General features: G+C 46.0%; 6 protein-coding genes across 6 annotated transcripts; 1 reads left to right on the forward strand and 5 right to left on the reverse strand.

Annotated features, from left to right (window-relative positions):
* Window positions 1-862: 862 nt before the first annotated feature.
* On the reverse strand, window positions 863-2,272 carry TGAM01_v205788 (hypothetical protein; the record flags this gene model as incomplete). The annotated part of the gene is made up of 2 exons (XM_018800926.2): window positions 863-1,653; window positions 1,708-2,272. 2 exons carry the CDS (start codon window positions 2,270-2,272, stop codon window positions 863-865), a joined length of 1,356 nt encoding a protein of 451 aa, XP_018665758.2.
* A 1,052-nt stretch (window positions 2,273-3,324) lies between these two features.
* TGAM01_v205789 (hypothetical protein) lies at window positions 3,325-3,585 on the reverse strand (the record flags this gene model as incomplete). The annotated part of the gene is made up of 1 exon (XM_018800925.1): window positions 3,325-3,585. One exon carries the CDS (start codon window positions 3,583-3,585, stop codon window positions 3,325-3,327), a length of 261 nt encoding a protein of 86 aa, XP_018665757.1.
* A 699-nt stretch (window positions 3,586-4,284) lies between these two features.
* Window positions 4,285-8,810, reverse strand: TGAM01_v205790 (hypothetical protein; the record flags this gene model as incomplete). Its single annotated transcript, XM_024549716.1, has 5 exons — window positions 4,285-4,927; window positions 4,995-5,410; window positions 6,362-6,440; window positions 6,501-8,495; window positions 8,551-8,810. 5 exons carry the CDS (start codon window positions 8,808-8,810, stop codon window positions 4,285-4,287), a joined length of 3,393 nt encoding a protein of 1,130 aa, XP_024405574.1.
* Window positions 8,811-9,575: 765 nt separating this feature from the next.
* TGAM01_v205791 (hypothetical protein) lies at window positions 9,576-11,346 on the reverse strand (the record flags this gene model as incomplete). The annotated part of the gene is made up of 4 exons (XM_024549717.1): window positions 9,576-9,715; window positions 9,776-10,120; window positions 10,178-10,957; window positions 11,046-11,346. 4 exons carry the CDS (start codon window positions 11,344-11,346, stop codon window positions 9,576-9,578), a joined length of 1,566 nt encoding a protein of 521 aa, XP_024405575.1.
* Window positions 11,347-13,347: 2,001 nt separating this feature from the next.
* TGAM01_v205792 (hypothetical protein) lies at window positions 13,348-17,348 on the reverse strand (the record flags this gene model as incomplete). Its single annotated transcript, XM_024549718.1, has 3 exons — window positions 13,348-15,450; window positions 16,022-17,184; window positions 17,237-17,348. The coding sequence occupies 3 exons, from the start codon at window positions 17,346-17,348 to the stop codon at window positions 13,348-13,350; spliced, it is 3,378 nt and encodes a 1,125-aa protein (XP_024405576.1).
* Window positions 17,349-18,606: 1,258 nt separating this feature from the next.
* Window positions 18,607-20,309, forward strand: TGAM01_v205793 (hypothetical protein; the record flags this gene model as incomplete). The annotated part of the gene is made up of 4 exons (XM_018800921.2): window positions 18,607-18,972; window positions 19,031-19,246; window positions 19,305-19,768; window positions 19,844-20,309. The coding sequence occupies 4 exons, from the start codon at window positions 18,607-18,609 to the stop codon at window positions 20,307-20,309; spliced, it is 1,512 nt and encodes a 503-aa protein (XP_018665753.2).
* Between the last annotated feature and the right edge of the window lie 763 nt (window positions 20,310-21,072).

The following is a 21,072-nucleotide window of genomic DNA, read 5'->3' on the forward strand; positions in this document are numbered from 1 at the left end:
CTGCATACAAATAGGGGTATATGCTCAAGGCAGTAAGATACTAGTTCCTGTAGACATCGGGTTTCTATAAGCCTATATTATCAGCCTATCTTCTACAAACTTGTAGTACAGCGGTGTTTAGTAGAAATCGTAGAGATGCTTCTAAGAAGTATTTCCTCCCTTCTTCACTATAGTGGGTTTGGAAACTATTGGGCTGTACTTTCTGCTTGACTGCAAGGTTAAACAGCGTAGCATTTCCATTTATAACAACTTTGGCCTCATTGACAGACTTTAATTTAGGACCTTTAACGTGAATTTACAATACCTATCTGCAGTGGTTTTGTTAGCTACAGGACCCGCTTATTCAGCTTATTTAGATACAGTTTACCTAAGGTAGGTATCGGGGGACACCGGATACACCGCCCCAACAAATGCTTCTCGCTCAATCTCCCAATTATCCTACGCCTCCGACATCTTTTCAACATATCAAGCTAGAGTCAAATTCAAAAAGTTCATCTTTCCCTGCTGAGTCTGCCAAGCCCGTTCTTTTGGCTGTGGTTTTATATTAGCCAGACTAACCCAGGTTAGATGCTATGTGAAATAGTACGTCGCTCGATGTTCACAATTCTAGGATTATAAAGAGAATAGCAAGCTAGTAAACTTTTTCTTGGCATAGTAGCAATTACTATGGCAAAGGTAAGAAAATTAGACAATCAATGAAACGATTAGCACATTTCGAAAATAAAGATCGTACCTCTATGCTCTAGGTGGGCCGTGCATTCATGTACGGAAAGCGCGCTATACTTAAAGAATACTCTCGTAAATAAAAACAATATCTTAGTAAACGATACGTTCCTTCTTCTATAGAGAGGCCTTGAGAGTACTACTGCGGTGTTTTTTCTGAAGCGGCTTCGTGGCGCTGAACATTTGTTCTGAGTTGAGCCACGAATTGATTGGATGTAGCGTTGAACTGCGCCACAAGCTTTGCCTTTTTCCTATCCGTATCGATCTTGTTCTCTTCTTCCATCTTGCGTTTCCCATCTTGTATTACAATGTCTGAATACAATGGAGCCATTTCAGAAATAAAATTTTCCGAGGGTGCGCTCTGAAGAACCTGTAGCAATTGTTCTTTATTTGCGCTGATCTTGTCTTTAAAATTTTTGATGTTTTCCTCAGCAGCTTCTCCTACCGCTTTCAGTTCTTCAAGTTTAAGGAGCATTGTTGGTCCGTCCCGGAGAGTCTGGAGGAACTGTTCTTCAATACTCAACGCGCTGCCTTTATCACGGTGGAGATTCGGAGGTGTAGGTTGTTCGGGGCTTGTATCGCGCCTTCTTGCCTCTTGTTCAACTTGGTTTGGTGTCACATCGGCTGTATTCGCTTCATCTGGAGCTTCCGCGTTGTCCTGAATGATGGTGTGCGAATGGGGTATGTTTAGGCAACTAGAATTACCGCTGAGGCAGTCTGTTTCTTCTAAGCCCTGTTCACCGCTCGTATGAGCATCATGGCCAACTATATAGCCGATTTCGTGGTCAAGGCCAGGATTTTCGGGGGAAAAGACGACATTTTCTGGTTCGCTGTCATTATCCTCTTCATTGATCTCATCCTCTTCCTCATCATCTGAGCATTCAATAAACTCGGTCTCACTATCGTCTTCAATAATAATGCTTTCGTTGCCTATGACTGCCATTAGTTTAATTTAAGCTCACAAATGATATAATGATCACTAACAGCATGCTCTGAAATCAGCTGGCATGAAATCAGCTGGCAGAAATTCAATTTGGGCATTCGTTTTGCTTTTAGCATTCGTTCTGGCTTGGATTCGGGAAAACCGGTTACGTCGAACTTCCTTATATAGCTGCTTAAATGCGAAAGGTTCGCGAACTTTCATAATATCATTTAATGCTCGTGCTCTTCCTTGCTCAATAGAATTGAAGAAAAGAATGAACCTCCATGGTTCGGCTTGAAAAAATTCGCGCGCAGAGGGCGCATATGATTTGAGCAGTCCGATATCCTCAGGATATCCCAAGCGTATCACCTTCTCTATATGGTTGTGCTTAAATTGGTTGAGAGCCCAAAGGGGAAAAGGCTGACATTCTTGAGATTCGCTAGCAGTAGCCTCATATGCTTGGCGTACTTTCTGCCAAGCTTCCTGAATATACTCTGGAGATTCTTTGAAGAGATCTGGCGAGTTGACAGCCTCTTTTGCTTCGATTATTTTATCATTAGTGGTGGACATTTGTGGAGAAGTCATATTAGTCTGTGTCTGCCATCGTTGACGGGTATTACGAGACATAATGACAAAATTTGAGAGGGTTATAAATATAAAAAAAATGTTTACAACGCAAGTTATACAGTAAACAAATTTCTAAAGGCGACCAGCAGATATTTAATACCAGGGCGAGGCACCGTGAATGTGTGTTAAATAGTACATGTAAGTATACGCATAATTCTAAGGCGTGGGAAGTACCAAGGCACGGGGCTATAAAGGATTGGGCAAATGTGACCCGTAATTTACTACAAAGCTATGCTTTCACTCATAGGTGGACGGAGACGCACTAGGACACAGGCATGTTGACAAAGTGAGTCTAGGCCTGCTGCGCGGACAAAGCCTGAGCTGACCAACAGCATAAAGTATGGGGTAATTAATATATGATGCATACGACAATGTAGCTTTCACACACCACCAGCAGTGAAAAACTCGGTGTACTTTAGCGTGAAGAAGATATCTAGCCGGGCGCTATATGTATTGATGCCCAATATCTGCGCATCTGGTAGGTAGCATTCAACCCACAAATGATATCACACAACGCGACACCGCCATTTAATTTCACGAGTATTTACTGCTCGTGTGTGAGCCTTGGTTGCGATTTATGCGCCTTATTTCGATTTCTTGAGTCATATCCTTCCAAATGAAGTGCTCGCTGGAAAATCTCCTTCGCTTTAATGAACGTTGGACTATTTAGTATCAAACATCACGAGACACTTCTACCTATACAACGAGGCGATGGAAGCGAGGTTTCGGGAGTAGCAAGCGCTAGCATCGCGGGTTTCTTTTGGCTAATCAAGGCGGGGAATTCACTTGTCTATTGGAGATTCCCAATTTAGCTAAAATTACAAGCCTATCTCCCGCCATTAGCCAGAGTCAACCTGGATCATTTAACTACCAATGGCTAGATCATGACGGGAAGCCGACTAGTCGAAATTTCCACTCCCTCAAATAGTGTCGGATAGTTGAGCTACTATTCCGGCGAGATATACCACAGAAAAGAAAATACAAGCGAAATGTCGCTTTCAAGATGACCTTTAGTTTTTACGTCTATTTTCTATCCAGCTGCTGGCACCGCATTACAATGATGGCGTGCTCTCAGATACGCTCTGCGAAACAGTTGCCAACTTCTCGGAAGATGGCGCCTGGTCTTGTGCCAACATGAAAGCACTGTAGACGGGAGCCGTCTCATCGTCCTCAGCGCGACCGACCCAAAACCTCAGTCTCATATCGGCCAGATGTTTAGGCAGCGGCTCAGCGCCGCTTGTATCGCTCACGTCTATGAGCCGACAGAGGACATGAGTCTGGCCAGGGCAATTGATGGCCCCTTGGGGAACCATGGTTCAGCGGACTAGTCCAATATCTTGTAAGAATGGTGGGTGAATAAAAGTCCACCGACGGCAAATACATGCTGTATATTGAACGCGACAGAGTCTCGGTTTGTCGAATTGGCAAAGTCGCTGGAGCAAAGACTGCTATGAGCGGGATGGCCCAAATGTAGATCCAGATATAAGCAGCATGTCTCTTTTATACAGGGATTGGACACGAAGAAACTGCAAGAATCAGTGGTGCCTACCAGATGAGTCCAGCCAACACAACGAGCTCAAAGCCCTTGTTCCACAGTTGCCCGTTTAAAAAAGAGAATGGATTAGTCACCACGTCAAACATGGCGTCAATGCCCTCTAATTTGACCTCCCGGGCCTTGAGTGTGTCCTCCAAGGTACTTGTACATAGTCAAGACCAGCAGCAGTTTTGAGGAACATCTTGACACCAAATGCCATGCCAGTACCAATACGAGCATTCCATTCTTGCAGGCTTTGGGTGTCGACAGTCTGTTTGTTAAGAGACATGTAGAAGAGATGATGTCCCACTGCCATCAATATGCCGCAGATACGAAATTCGTGCTTGATCTATGATCAAAATTATGGCTACGTTACTTTTCTTGTTTTATTTTGAAAGTTATCAGTAGAACTTGTAATACTTGCCAAACTCTCGATATATAAAGCTAATTACTACTTCTTTACATGTACAAAAGCTACCTAGGCATCTCCATCTCCTGGACGGCTCTTCAACACACTCGTCACGTCCACAACGCTTGCATACAGTGGCCTATTCGTTCCAGGAGGGTCCACGCCCTGATAATTGCCTGCACCGAGGATCATCAAGTGATTGGGGTACTTCTTGAAAATATGGAGGGCACGGCTGTAGGCTTTTGGCTGAGGAGTGTTGTGTTCCTCCCACTGATCCGGCTGGCCGTTTGCTCGATTGGTAAACACGCTTTGATGATCGGCATCTGACACGATGATCGTGCCGTTGATACCGCCCTCTGGTGTCCACACAACATATGGACTGCTGCTGGGCTGCACACCGTTGACAACAATGGGATAGCCATAGGCATATCGAAAGTCAAAAGGACTGTCGGAAAGCCTGTAGTAAACGGGATATCCGGCACCAGACCACGAGTCGCCACCTGGGAACTCGTGAACGAAAATCCACTTCTTCAGAGGCGGGATGTAGTCAATCACAGTCATTCCAGGACGATCAGTGTAGAGCGGGTAAGCGACATCATTTATAACATCGCCCCAATGTTCGAGATCCGTTGATTCTTGATGAGCAAGCTTCTGTCCATGCAAAGGATCTCTTTGGTCAGAATAGAATACGCCAACTGTGTTGTTAAAAGGGCTACACTTGATATCAGCTTAAGATCATCCCAGGTAGCATGGCTGAGAAACACTTCGTAAACACTTACAGAATAAAGGGCTCCCAAATGCAAGGGTTTCCGTTTTGCGTGCTCGGAGCACTTCCTCTGGCAACATTGCTAATAAACTCCCACGTCTTGCCCTTATTGAAGCTGGCGTACAAGTCAATATTTGTCCCATTGGCGCCAGCGCTGTTCCCGCTCGCGAGCACAGTTCCAGCTTTGAAGCGTCCAAGGTCAAAAGTAAGCTCAGCCAAAGCAGGCTGGGACCCAAAGCCCAAACCATTGACTTGGTCTGTCAAGTTGCTTCGCCATTCCCACGTCGCACCGCCATTTTCGCTGGCAAATATAGGGAAATGCGGAGGGTGGTCTCCGGAATATGCCGATGTTGCGAGAATAGTGCCATCAGAGAGCTCAGCCAGTCTTGGATAGATAACGGCGTGGCTGCTATCTGGTTGGAATATGACCTTTTGGTCATAAGTACTCCATGGTCTGAGGCTCGGCGATTTTGCAGGCGAGCCTCTGACTGGAAGAGAAAAAAGGAGGAAAAGTGTTTTGTAAAACATTTTATCCAAATCAGCTTGAAGCTGAAGGGAACAAAAAAGGCTGGCAAACAAAGCTTTTCTCGCGATGCTTCTCATTGCTTTAATAATAAATTTCTAATACTATCCCCCTTGATACTCCACAGTCTCCCTGTACACAACAACAACTGCCGGGAAAGACTCTTGGCAATACTCGGTATCCAATCATATGCTGCGGGGAGATGAATTTATCCTTCAAATTCTCGGGTCTACTTGCTTTTAGCCGGCTCGGAACGCTCCGAGATCTTGATTGGAGAGCAGGCCCAGTCATTGTGGAATACTTCACGTATTGCATTGGGACTAGACAGGGCTCTGTATTCCCAAAATCCTGAGTTTGCGGTGTGCATTTGCGGGGAAGTCCAGGTTCAGATGGACAAATGCGTCGCTTGACTTTAGCCGTCAATGTCTGCTGATTTTCTTGGGGAAAAGATATATCAATTCGTAGCTCAGTAGCTTCGGACAACAGAGGTCCAGGATCTTGATGGCTAAATTTCTGGGGTAAATTGGTAATGCATTTGGATCGAATTGTGGCCTGTAGATGCCTCCCAGCTTCATTGTTGCATGTAATTCGGCTTTCGTTGTTGTAATGGAGTGGCAACTTTGTCCGTCTGTCAATATTATAGTGATTACTATTATGTGACCAAGCGGATCTCGACGCTAGCTTGGTCTCCTCGCTAATCCTTCCATAAGGCCAAATGTTTTCAGCTCTGAAAATGTAGCACATATATTGTTGTAGCTTTCACATGTCAACAATTTTCACCCCCAAAGCATCTCTTTCGTTACTCTCAAGAATTTCCCAATTCTCCTTAACCCCCCGCCGGGCAATTTGCCCCATACTCTCTCCTTCATTATGCCCAACAGTTGTCTGATTGCCTCTAAACCTCCACTCGACGATTCCCACTCTCCCAAGACCCTTCTAGATTCCTGTGTAAATGGATGATCTAAGCCCAAGACTGTACATCTCCCATTCACGCACTCTTGCATTAAAGCAAGAGCGTCTTTCCAATGGCCGCGACTGCGCAACGCAACGGCTAGATTATGCTTGGATTGAAGCGTATAAGGGTGTGTCTCTCCCAGCATCTTTAGCTCAAGCTCCAAAGCCTCTCTCGCAAGATCTTCAGCCAGTTTATATTTGCCCAGATCCTGGTATATTGCTCCGAGCTGAGTTATACTCCGAAGTGTGTCTGGGTGGTTCTCACCAAGTGTCTCCCGACGAAGATCTAGAGTTTGCTGGTAGAGGTCTTTGGCTTCTTCGTACTGGCCCAAGCCCTGGCATGTTGCTGCAAGTGACCCTATGTTCCAAAGCGTTAATGGATGTTTCTCGCCAAGTACCTCCCGCTGGAGAGCCAAAGTTTTTATCTTGATAGGTTTGGCTTCAGCATAACGGCCCTGGTAGTGATAGACCCCTGAAATCGAAGCCAAGCTCTGAAGTGTATGCAAGTGCTTCTCTCCAAGTACTTCTCGCTGAAGTGGTAGAGTTTTCTTATAAAGAGCTTCGGCCTCCCTATACTGACCATGGCTTTGGTATACGTTTCCAAGTAAAGACGTGGCCCGAAGGGTGTCTGGATGCTTCTCTCCAAGCGTCTGTCGTCGAAGTTCTATGGCCTCTTTGTAACAATCTTTAGCTTTCTCATGCTGGCCCTGATAATGATATGCAGCTGCAAGTGAAGCTATACTATCAAGCGTATATGGGTGTCGCTCCCCGAGAACTTGTCGTCTTAGTTCAAGCGCTCTCTGGTCCACAAATGCCTTCTCTCTCCACCGCCCTCGGTCATATAAATAGCCAGACGCTTTACTCAACAGTTCAGAGGTGTCAGCCTCCCTCTTGCTTATTTTTGCCCAGACACTCATTCCGATAGCATGAGCCAAGTACCTCTCGCATCGTCCCCACGACTCTGGTTCTGAAGCTGGGAAGAGCTCGGAAAGTGCCTGCAAGGCAATTCCGATATAATACACTTCGTCGCTTGCTTCTGCCTGCATCAAAGTTCCCTGTTCAGATGCTCCTTGAAGGCTTCGCATAGTTGTCCTGTATCTTGCTGCTTCTTGTACAAGCTTATGCATCTCATAGCTTGGATCGCCATCCTCTATATGGCGCATCTTGAGGAATGAGAATTCTTGCAGTCGCCTGATTGCAGACAGCACTTCCATCTCTTCTAGCTGTCTAGTCGTATCCTCGTTGCTGCATTGGCTGATTTTGATGAGCAACTCTCGTGGTAGGTTTTGGTTGTCTAGATAAGCGATGATATGGAGAACTTGGTATGCCATTATGTTCTCACTTTGGATTCGTTCCATTGAGACGGTCCACGTGTCGAGTACACTGTTCGGCATTTCGGGCCTCCGATGTCGATCAAACTCAGTGACTTTGAGGATATCCCACCGGCGTTTGCTTTCTCGAAGCAAAATCAGATACTTGGAAGCAGTAATCTGCATTCCTTTCATATATGCGCCAGCTTGAGAGATGGCGAGCGGAAACCATTCCAGTTCCCTGAGTAGTGTTTCAACATCTTCAGGTTCTTCGATACTCTCTTTCTGATCTCTCGTTACTTGAAGAAGCTTGAGAGCTTCGCCGGACTCCATAGATGTAACCTCAATGCCCCTTTGCGCACCGACCAGCGTGCCTGCAATATGAGCATCGCGACTTGTCCACAGCACTACCCCCGTAGGCCCGTTTGGGATGTATTCATATAGATTGTTCGAAGCTTCATCGGCGGACAGCCCAACGCCAAATAACTCGAGATTATCAGCGTTATCAAGGATAAGTACCCACGATAGGCATGCCTCGATACCGTTACGCACAGATCTAAGCAGAGCATTTCCATCGGCAGCGGCAGTTTGGTCAATGCCAAGTTTGCTCGCAATTGTCTTATAATCGTGTATAAATGTCGCTTTGCTATCGGCATGCACCCAGAATACGCTGCATTTTTCGTCTTCGCATCGCCGGTACGCGTAGTCGAGGGCGATCTGGGTTTTTCTATTTCACTTAGTTAACAACGTCCATGTATCATTTTGCTTAAATGAGAACTTACCCTGATCCTCCTAATCCCCAAAGAGCAGCACTGTGGAACTTTGGTTCCCGTGGGAGAAGTAGGTTCAGTCGCTTCACCAAGTCTTGGCGTTGGATCACATCTTCGTTGCGGGGATATGGAATAACATGAGTCTTTCGATCAGCTTCGGATGATAGAGAACCGTGTGTCAGATGATAATGAATGTCGCCCTGGCTGATGACAGTGTGGTTTCCAAAATTGTTATTATTAATAGAACGCTGGTGAGACGTTGGTTGGCCCATGGCTTATGATAAAGTGATAAAATAATCGACACGACTTAATAGTACACATCTCGAATCAAGTTGTACAACCATCCATTCCTAGAGTATATAAAGCCATCCAGCTAGCACGTAAGGCAGCTTTGGGTCGCATTGGTGGGAGGCTCAGCTGAGAGCGATGCTGCAAGTGAGACTTTGCCAAAGGATAAAGCATCCAATAAGCCACCTCTATAACAGCACGTGTATGTAGGTCGAGCTGAAATAAGCTTTGATCTACCAAAAAAAGACGTAGAAACAGTATATAGAACAGTGTAAACAGTTATTTCAGTGGTTATTTCTGGAAGTCGGGTATGACCTGACGCACGTTGGTAAGGCTATACGAAGTTAACTAGTTGTACGCTTTTTACATTGGGTGTGAAGTAGAAACTGAAGGTAAAATGATTTCAACAATATACTAGCGATACCTTTTTTCCGATTACCAAGAGTACAAAGTTTTCTAATCTCATATAGTAGCTGCTCGGCGGATGACCAACTCTCGTCAATCTTACAGTGAAGCAGATCGCTGACAGAACAAACTGATTCAGGGTTTCTAGGTTTACATCTTACTTGAGTAGCAGCAGGTGTTTTATACTAGTTTGCAGTAGCATTTAGGCCAAATTTTTTGGTAGAGGAAATTGTGTGATCCCGTCAAGTTCATCCTAATTGTTCAACCCACTCTCTCACCATCTACTCTTTCCCGCATCGCAAGCCGTCTCTGAGACTTTCCGACACTCAAACTCAGAATCTCTCTTACACGCTATATCTAAAATGGATGTTCTGCCGATCCGTCATATCGGACTCGCCGTTGATTTTGCCTTGCTGTGCGGATTCTTCCAACGTCATCCCCATCCCTTTAACTATCTTAGCCCGCCGCTTGTTCTCCATGATGTCTGGTTGCAATATTAGTCTGGAATCTCTTTGACAAAAGCAAATTCTAGCTAGAAACTCACAGTAAAGCCGCCATGCGATGAACAAAGCGCACACTACCCCGTACATGGTTCCGCATAAAATGATTGCGGGGATGTATCTGGGCGCCCACTCAGCTCGGAAAGTCTGGACACCGATAGCACCTCCTACACAGTACGCAATAAACATGACACTGCCAATGACAGACTTCTTGGTTCGCCCAGCTACGTTAGACGGCAGCAATGTCCACAGCAGCAATCCAGTCAGGCGGCTGGTTGCGGTCATCATGTAAAGACCCCATCGAGTCCACAGCATGCCTTCCTTAGGTAAGAGGCCCAAGGCCAGCATGCCAACAAAGCCTGGGATAGTTGAGACAATCATGAAGAGAACTATATCACTTATAGTTAGCATAGAATGAGAATTTAGCTAAGGCGCTATATACCTACATCTAGTATGGGGCCATCTTAATGTCAGGAATCCGATGATCAAGTACCACGCTATGCTCACGAGGTCAAGCGGGATGATGCACTTGACTATGGTCTCCAAGTTGGTAAAGCCAAATGAGACAAAGACGAGATTGCCGAATGCCGCCGTCCCGCTATTGGGTAGAGAGTTCGCAATGTATGCAAAGAAGAAGAAGTAGAGTTGTGGATCCCGAAACGCATCTCGAACCTGGTCCCAACGCCATTCATTCTTCTGACCTCTATCAGACCCAGTCTGGCTGCTGGCGACTCTGGCCGCTACAATGCGTTTCTCTTTCTCCGAAAGCCATCGAACTTCACTGGGCGTTCCCAGAAACATCAAGGCCAAAAACGAGGCAACTATCGTCCATGACCCCAAGAAAACACTGATCCATCGCCATGCGCCAAAGCTGCTTGCGTGTTTCTGAGCAGCACTGCCAATGCCGTACATGATGAGCTGCGTTATGGCATCCAAGCCGCTATTTGAAGTGCTCCATATCATGGATCTCATGGGATGTTCCCGACTGACGTAGAAAGAGCCTGTGAGGAGGACTAGAGCAGGGGCAATGGTACACTCGAGCAAAGCCTGCAGACACCGCAATGCTACGAGCTGGGCAAAATTCTGAGCAAAGGCCATGCAGAGGACGAATATTCCCCAGAAGAACAAGGCGATAAACAACGGCTTGTTCACTCCAAAGCGTTGCATGATATAGTTTAAGGGAGCTTCGCCGACGAGATAGGAAAGAAAGAAGGCGGTGGTCAGCCCTTTAAAGCGAAGTTGTCAGTTTTTGTAAACATATACTTTATAGCATCATATGTATTCCAAGGTGAAGTTTATGTGGGAATTACTTACACGAAAATTGCTGGCCAAAAAGATTGGTGTCCTTTAGTAGGCCAAAGGTCGCTTGCGTAGAGATGGACGCCTTGTCAGCTGATTGGGTGCCGCAACAGAGCCACATGAACGGCAGCAGAAAGCGATCAGCCTTTCGGAGAACGTGTTTGTAATCAGCTTCAGTGTACTTGGCGTTGACGGTATCAAAGACAACATCTTGAGCTTCATCAGCGGAAGTGGCGTCAATGACTTCTGCCGAGTTGGCACCGCTGGCCGCCTTCTCGCTGGAAACCATTTCCTTAGTATTCACTGGCAGTATCATGATGCTAGGTCAAGTATGGAAAGATGTGTATCACAAATTTGTTTCTTGACGGCCAGGAGCTGGTTCAAGTATTTTCTGCTGTTATGATATTAAAGCCTCTCATTTATTTACATGTACTTTCTCTCTTTTTCTTTTTGGCGGGGGCCTACCTTCAGCTTCAGTCGCTTTTACAGGGAACAGCTGCCGCCATAGCCTCGACCAATCTCTACCTAAAAGAGAGTGTCTGCGTGAAAACTCACCTCGTATTACTTCATTCAGCAACACTGGTGGAAGCCCATGTCTCAATATTGCATGCAGGTGAGATTGGGCCAGTCAAAAAAGGTACTATTGCTACTACAAAGCCCGTATCACGGAGCAAATATTAGGCTCATGATATAATCCTCGATAGTGTTTCTCTTTTTTTTTTTTAACACAGCCATGACTATGGGCAGCCGGGTATAGCGTGTGCGCTTGTTTACTCTCCCCCCTGCTCTGGAGAAATTGGGGGCCGCGAGAGACGAACGAGTGAAAGATAGCTGAGAAACGCAACTCCTGATCCGTGGCATGAGTCAGTTATTGTTACTTTCGGCGTCTTATGCCCGGGCTAGATGAAAGCCGGGCCAGTTTACGCAGACAACTATCCATTAAGATGCCTATTCTTATCACATTTTCTACGCGTAAGCAGAGCTTACATCATGTTCAGAATTCAGCTTCAGCTTTCAGCTTGCATTGCTCGCATCGTCACCCACGGCAGCTCCCATTCACTATTCGGCCATCGTATGGTAAACCAATCATGGAAACAACAAATCATCCTTCGGAGAGGCCTAGACTCAGTTTCCCGTCAGTTGACCAGTGGTTTCAAGGTCCGGGGTATCAACTTGCATCGGCAGTGACATCGTCTCTAGCCGCAGCCTGATGCAACCTATTTAGGAGACAGATCGGAGATGCCCATTGGCCGCACATCAATGCTGCCCAATTGCGTACAAGGGACCTTTGCCAATGAGAAAATACTATTAATCGCCCTGCGGTAGCCCCCACGTCCAGGCATGAATGATGAAGCAGGCATTTGATAGCAACCCGGGAGCCTGATGACATAGCTGCCAGGCTGAAGCACCAGGGTCATTCTACAACGTGTAGAGAAAATCCATTCTCATTGGAGAGATTAAAGCCCCCAAATCTGCAGGAAGGCTTTGCAAGGTGTTTCTACTCAGGTGTAGCGGTTGCATGCGACCACATACGATGATGGTAGGGTTCCAGTAACTGAAGAGCAGGTGTTATACTACATGTAGCATAGATCGGATGGCTACTAGCATGAAGGTATTGAAATATGATTATTTGCTTTTTTGTTCTATTTCATACTACGGTTAATTATCTGCTAAGTCTTGATACGCAACAAACTTTGGTAAGCCGATTTGTGTGGCTGTGGTGGTTGGACGTGCTATCTGAAAATATACGAAGCGAAGCCGCCCGATAAGCCAACCATCATCATCTCATCACATTTGCCACCACACGGCCTGGAGCAAGCCCAGATGCTTCTTTAAAATATTCTTTTTTTGCCTTTTGCGGCGCATTGTCCATTTCCAACCCAATATTAAGCTCCGCAAGTGACTTTGCATAGGCTCATTCGCAGCATGCAGTTAATTCACAACCGTATACATGTACTTCCCCAAACTTGAATCCAGTTAAAGAGCATGATTTTAAGCATAAAGAGCCAGCAGCCTGGCATTGAAGGATGGGCGTCCTCCAGTTTGTACTTTAATCTAATACCCTGCGCTACAATCCCTTGTCTACTGCAAGAGACTACCAATGAATCTCATTTTCAATATTAATCTCCGCTTTTAAGCATCTCAAGTCTCAGCATTTCCAGTCTTCCGTTTCCATAGAAATTGTCCGTATTTCTATGGCCACTATTTATGTACTACTAGCCATTGTAACCTACAATCCTGTCTAAGCATTCTAATAACAAATCTTCTGTACCAAAGACGGATTGTTGTCCCCTACCTTGTGCATTTTGGCTACCTATCAAAAAGAAAATCGAAAACATAGCACTTGGTGTGCATAAGTTGCTATGGCGCAATAGTCTTCATGTGCTGCGAATGTTTTTGGGCGATACTCCGGCGGAAGGCCGATCTTAGGCTCCTTTTTCCACTGAATCCACGCATTATCTTTGCTTATGGTGAGCTCAGGCGCTTTGTTGCTATATTCTACTCCTTGCGTGCGAGAGAAATAATCAGAAAGCTTAGCTAAAGACTCCGCAAATTCATCTGTCGTAGTATTTTTCCTGTCTCCTGATCGAGCAAAATGCAAATGGGAGTAGGGCTTCTCGTGACCCCCGAGGGTTTGGAGATGCTCGCCTGTTGATGCATCCCAAACAATGACAATACCATTTCTCAGTATAGACCCCAATTGCGTGTTGTCTGGAGAGAAAATCAATGTTCCGATACCAATATAGGACATCGCCCGACTGCTTAGAGTTACAGCCCGGAGACATTCTCCTGTTGCCAAGTCCCAAATCTTGAGAATGTAACCGAAACCTTGGTCTCCGTCTCTAGTGCGTGAACCTGGTCCAACTGATGCTAGCGTACTGCTATTGGAGGAAAATGTCACTGAATCGATGGACATTTGTGCGCTATGCTTGCTTTTGGGGCCTATATCACCATCGTCATATTCCACTGATGTCAGTGTCTGATGACATGCGCCTGTTGCCGCGTTATAAACGTGTATGGTGCCCCTGTCATCGCCAGCTGCTAGCCACAAGCTGTCCAGTGAAAATTCAAGGGCTGTGAAGTTCGATGAAGTTCTCAGTGTCCGTACACACTCGCTTGTAGTCGGATTCCAAAGCTTGATATCATTGTAGGTGAGCGAAGCCAGCCATTTGCCATTAGGGGAATACACCATTTCCATGATTGCGTCGGGGCGAGAATCAAGGCTCTGCAGAGGCTTGCTAGTGGTCAATTCCCAGACCTTGAATGTTCCATCGACCGTTACTAGCGCCAGTCGCGAATCATCAGGCGAAAAGGCCATTGCGTTCGTACGACCTGCATCACTAGTGGATGCCCACCGATATTCGTTGCTGGCAACGTCCCACACGCAGATATCTTGCTTGTTTGCCCAGGCTAGCCGCGTGCGACAAGGTGAAATGGCCATTGTTCTCAACCTTTTATCTGGAAGGTCAATTGTTTGCCAGAGTCCAGTGGCAAGATCCCAGACACGGATCACTCCATAGGAATGTCGTACAACCAATCGCATACCATCAGATATCAGAAAGAGTGATTTTTCACCGATTTTCCTACATTTCAACATCGTTTGCGTGTATTTTCCGGCGGCAAGATCCATGACCTTGAGGAGCGTTGAATTTTCTCCCTCAAGAGTCACAACCAGCCGTGCCCCGAACGTTTTGTTTGTGAAATACGGCACTAGCGTCCAGACGGCCAGAGACCAGGCTTCCACACGGTCTTTTATATCACTAAATGCTAGTTGTACAAAACTAGATGAAAGAACTACGTCGTGAAACTTTTCTCCCGGCTGACCGACGTAGGTGTGTAGGTCCACGCTTCTGGCTATGTCGTGAGTTGTGAAAAGCTTGGGGCCCAGCATGGACAAATATGTACCTTCGGCAATAAAAGTCATCGACGTAATGCCAGTATGATTGATCTTCTTGGAGCGAGATCCGCCTACAAGATCCCATATTTCAACGCCTTCGGAGTGACGAAGCGCCAATGTATTCCCATCTGATGAAAAAGCTGCGCAGGGCGCATACATACTGCCATGTAATTGTTGCAAAAGCGCTCCCGTTGTCAAGTCCCAAACCGTGGCAATGCTGAGGAAATCGGTCGACACCAGCTTACTATTGTCTGGTGAAAACGTTACGAATATAGTCCGAAATGGGCCCTCGATAGTCTGTAGGCAGTGACCCCATTCTTGTCCCATTACAGGCTTGATAGCCATCCATTCCGGAAGTTCTGCTGCTTCAAATGTCTTCCTCAGTCTGCTCTCCACCGGGCTAAAGACAAGGGCCGAGACATATAGTTGCGTAGGAACTCTATCGATTATGGTCCTATTCTGAGAAACGGCTCGACAGAGATCACTCGTAAGTTCAAGTATTTGACTCGCCTCTTGTTTTCCCTAACCCGTATATTAGCTTGACTAATCCGAAGGAATTCACCTTGTCGAGGCCATTTACCGAACTATCAGACCTGAACGCAAGCCCCGTGACTCCTGCTATCCAACTAAACAATCGATTCATGCTGCTTTGAGTTGGTGTATGTGACTCGCATCCTTGAGCTGCTCCACTCTCGCCCGCGCAACAATTTATAATCAGAGCATGGAGCTTCTGAAGAGCTTCCACTGCTTGAATTGTCGATTTTAGCCTAATCATTGCCTCCAGCCAATATAAATATTTCTCATTAATAAAAACCGAAAAGTTTGCATTATTCTTTAAGCACTCTCGAAGTCGAGTGTGTTGAGATTCGCAGCCTTCAACTAAATGTTCGACCCAAAATGCACAACAATATTCTAGTGGTGTGGAGATTTTAAAATCAGGTGGAAGAATCTCACGAATATATCCGTTTGACGATTCTACGGGATATTCATGCCGCTTGAGCGTTTTGTTCATTTCGACGATCGAGGTTTCAAACATTGCAAAATGCTGGTCGGCAATACCCGAGGGGAAAACTGCCCTGTTCGTTTTCCGAACCATGTAGTCCTTGACAGATTGATGAATAAAATAAATGACATCGTTTGTATTGGATATGAAGGACCCACAGGCTTCCACGAAGCCCTTGACGCTATGAATGTTGTATTTACCCTCAAGCTGCATCAACGTTGGGCTGATAAACATATGCAGTTCTTCCATTGAAAGGGGCCGTTTAGCAGCTGTGACTGTCGCCAGAATAGCCAGACAAGCGCGTTCATCGGCTTTCCAGCGCTTCTTAGCACGCCTCAAAATTTCGTCGTAAAGCTCTTTTAAACCCTCGGGCATGCTTTGCAACACAGCTTCGACGTGAGGATGACTCGTATTGTGCAACTCTTTGACAACGAGCGTTACCCATAAAAAGGTGCCATTTGCCTTTGTGTGGAGTACCTCTGCTGTTTTATGCCGCAATTCTGCATCATCCTTCAACGCATGGATATCCTGGATGCAATGGCTAATATATGTTTTGACCGCACTAGAAACGTGTTCTGAGTTTCCTCTGAGCTCCAGCGTCAGCCTCTGGTGCTCTTTGACCGCACGGAGACCCCGTTCTATCCATTTTTCGTTTCGGCTAGATAGTAGCCACTTAACACGACTGCTTGTGTCCACAATGAGACTGAAAAGAGCTTGTAGAGACTCTTCGTGCTGGCACTCGTCGAGGGCGTCAATAATGCAAATAGGATGTGTAATGCAGGGATCTTTGACAACACTTTTGAAGATCCTGCACAAGGCAAATCGTTCGTTATCTCCTTCCAGAAAGTCATCCGGTTCGTCCTTGTTTTCTTGGCGAATGCGCGAAAGAAGCTTGGGATATTGACGAAGGTATAAGTAGCTCAAGCCTCTGATGATAGCCGTGGAGGTATTGATCTTATCATCGGTAGCTTGGCAGAAGAAGTAGGCCAGTCTCTCTTGTATTTTTGGATCATTTTCAAGCTCTTTTATGATCCCGCAGAGCAACATCGTCTTGCCCTTTCCGGGATCGCCTTTGATCCATAAGACGCCGCTATTTTCAGTGTCACGCCACTTCCTAAACTGCTCGTGTTCCAGGATCCAGCGATACGAGTCATCCAGGAGGCCACCCTTGGACTCCAATATTCGATTTTTGTTATCAATAGGATTTGTTTTGCTGAATTTTTGAAGAAATGATTCATCGGCAGCAGCATGATCTCCGTAATTGGTCAGTATGGTTAACGTTGTGGAGATAGCCGGGAGCCTTACTGGCTTCGAAGTTATTGGTCATGTTGGCTATGTTTCCCTGAAATATACTGGCGTTGTCACCAACAGTATTTTCCGAGAATTGGCGCAATTCCGCCATTTTGAATAGTATCATTTGTCGCCTATCGTGAGCTCAAACCCGGTGTACTGCGAAGAGCGAAGAGCATTTTGTCCATGCAGGAGAAGTAGGCAGTAATTTCGGCCCGGCAGCCTGACGGTGATTTGAACTTCCCCTCACGGGTGCAGTCCAATAGCATTTGGGCAACCTATAAGCCAATAAGAACGCTGCATCCATGGAGGTTCCTAACGTAGCACTGACAAAAGGAGCTTGATTCACTTCTATATTCCCATGCAGCACCCTTCTCGGCTTCGCTGACATTTGGCCACCCACTGTATATGGACGCATATTGAAGCAAAAGCCCAGTGGAATGTCAACACCGTCCACATATTGTATTGTTTAAAGTAAAAGACTAAGCACTCTTTTCCTTAAACCTGCTTTACATCAGGACTACATGTATCCCAGCAATGCTGTAATGTAAATCGACTTGTGTATCCTCTGCTATAAGCAGATTCAACAGAGATTCTAGCACATACGACCATAGGTAGTGGAGAACTCGGGGTCCCGTCTGCTCCCCCATAGATAAGCCACTAACCGGCAGATTAGTAGTTGAGTGGGTGACCATCAGCGAACACCGGCTGTTGTATGTTTTTTTTTGCAAAATTTTGTGTTGAGTTTTGTTCTTTTTTGCTCGTCTCAGAAACATCGTTATTGTTGCTGCTATGCGGCTGTTGAAAGGGTGTGCGCTAAAGAGACATGGGTGATGGCGGGGTTCTCCTCAGGCACTGCACACAGCTACTCAAGCGGGTGGCGGCTTTAAATCGTACCTATTGCAATGTAAGGTAACTAAATCAACTTAGACTGCAATAGTCTGTGAAATGGACTGTACAAAACTTGCTTATTGTCTTGTCAAATGCTTGTATGGTATAAACCTGAGTTTGTGAAGAAGCGTTCCAATTCAACTATGCTATTTATTATTATTGTTCGATAGCTGTGTTACTTCTACAAGCTCTCTTCAAGCAATGTCAATAGAGTCCGTAAGCAAATGAAGTTTAATAGGTTAGCCGTCTTCAACAACTGTCCAATAATGTGTGCTCAGTGTTAGAAAGAATCGGCAAGCCATTTAGCCAATCAGTATTGCAGATGGTTATTATCCTATTATATTGCATGCCGCCCCCGCCTGGCCCTGGAGCCTTATGCCTGCAAAGAAATCCAGGTCCATGGCCAACTCCTCTTTGCAGTCACTCGAGCGTGTCAGAAATATCGAGATTGAAACTCAAGTTCTGTAACATCAGCCTCTGTTGTAATTGATCACATGTACTCTTTTGCCACTTCCATCTCCGATTGCCAAAGGGACAACCCCCGCACAATGTCACGGCTGCCCGACCTCGTTCATGACACGCGCCTCATCACTTCATTCAAAAACAAGCTCACAATCCACAGCTACGACGAGTCAGACGACGAAAATGGCGCCCGATCAACATTACGCTTGGAGCACTGGGAACAAACGAGCCACCTCGGTCGTGGCAGCTACGGCGACGTCTGGCTGCAGCAGTGCGTGAGCGGCAAGCGAGGCTACGAAAGACGCGCCGTCAAAATCATTCCTCGTTTACGCTTCAAGAATAAGAAGAACAGCTACATGGCTGAGCTGGAGGCCATTGCAAAATTCTCACAAAGACGTGTAAGCTCAAAAACCATATGCTGCGGATGCACCCCTATACTAAGCTGCATGCTCTCAGTACTCCAAATGCTTTGTCAAATTGCTTGGGTGGTATGACACAGAATCTAGTCTTTACATTGCCATGGAACACGTTCCATTTGGCGACTTGGACAACTACATGTCGAGTAATGGCCCCATGCCAGAAGCAGATGCTCAACAGGTATCATTCCAGATACTTGAAGGCTTATCGTATATGCATCGCGAAGGATTTGCTCATCGAGATATTAAGCCCGGTGTGAGGCCCCTATGATTCAATCTCTAAGAATGCAGCAAACTTACCCTTTTATTTCAAGAACGTGCTCGTCAAGTCCCAACCACCAAAAGGTAAATGGTGGGTCAAGATCAGCGACTTTGGTATAAGCAAGCGCGTTGAAGGGTCAAAGGCACAATCAACCGTCAGGGGCACAATTCAGTACATGGCGCCTGAGCTCATCTGGCACGAGCCGGGTAATCCCATCAACTACATGGCCGCCGACATGTGGGCGCTTGGCACAATGGTCTACCGCATGCTCACCCTCATGCCCGTCTTTGCCACCCCAGGCGCGTATACTTACTATCTAGTAAACGTCGATTCGTTTCCTTTTGCAGAGCTCGACAAGCGAAATGCCAGCTCGGACGCAATATTATTCATTCGTTCACTTATGGGACCTCGCCCTGGAGAGCGCCTTTCATCAGACAAGGCCATGGACCATGCCTGGGTTGCATCTTTTAAAAGGCATACAACATCAACCACTGCATCGCCGGCACCCACTTCTTCGTAAGAGTTTCATATTTAATTACCTTAGATTGTAAATATTCTGACTCCATTGAGAAATAAACACTCACCAAGCAGACAATCTAACCCAATTCCTAATCCAAATCCATGGGCCACAGTTTCAACCCGCAGTACAGGATTCAGTACAGAAGCTCGGCAGCCGAGCGTCACCCCTACCGACCCAGCGCCACCCCCAATATTTGTCTCTCAACTTCCAGTTACAAGTGCTTCACGGCTCAAGCAAAACTGGAAGCGCCAGCGTCAACTTGAGCTGCGCAGTACAGGCCGCGAAGGCGGCATGCCTCTCAGTGATAAAAAGGAGCTGCATATTCTCATCAGAGAGGAGCAGTCGTTGGTGCAACAAATGTCAGAAGAAGCAGCCAATGCATCCTCACCTGTCTCATCTGTCGATGCCATTGACAGCTGGCCTCTCGCTGTTCGTGATGTTGACAAGTATGGCACTGTAACACGGAAATATAGAAGTACCGCCTACTACAGACGCAGACGGTTCAGACGCTGGCAAAAAACAAAACAACAGTTGTGACCATTTCGCAGGGACATGTCGATAAACCAGGTCCACGGACACTCGCCCCTCCAAAATCTCCCGCAGGCTAGTCCTCCGCATTTAGCTGGCACATGGATCCCAGCGGTTTCGTCGACAACGTTGCCAACGGAACAGCTAAGGATGAAATTAAGCAGGTGTTCAGCTTCTAGTTTGTCTCCTTTCTGCTATATTTGATCCATATGACCTAAGCTAGTATATCTAATATGTAGTGTAGAAACAGCTCTTCGCCTGAACAACACACAGCTGGGGCCTAGTAATATTACAGTCACCAGGGGTATCAGCTAAAATTGCATAGAACCAGGTAACAAAGTATACGGATGGTTTTCATATAGGCACTTGATAGCTAGAGCGTCAAACAGCTTGATATCAACTGCTGGTAGACCCGAAATTATAAGAAACCCCGATACGATCTGGCAGGAAGACAAATGGGAAAGGCACATCATATCTTTTTCCCTCGACTACTTCAAAGTGCATAGGAAGAAACCTTGGAGTAGTTGGTCATCTCTCAACATTGAAATTTGAAGCCGCATAAGGTTGTGCGGCTTATACACCCGTCTAGAACATATAAACAGGTAGAGATGTGAAAGATATCAAGTAACGATAACAACACTATGTAAAATCAATGCAAAAAAAAAAAAAAGCACTACAAATGGATGACACAATAACAATTTAGTGGGTAACCTCTGATATACTATAAGCTTTTGTGTTATCAAGTCAATTCATCAAGACATCACATTGCAGA

The sequence above is a fragment of the Trichoderma gamsii genome (genome assembly GCF_001481775.2).
Source record: "Trichoderma gamsii strain T6085 chromosome Unknown Scaffold_18.2, whole genome shotgun sequence".
Classification (NCBI taxonomy): Eukaryota; Fungi; Ascomycota; class Sordariomycetes; order Hypocreales; family Hypocreaceae; genus Trichoderma; species Trichoderma gamsii.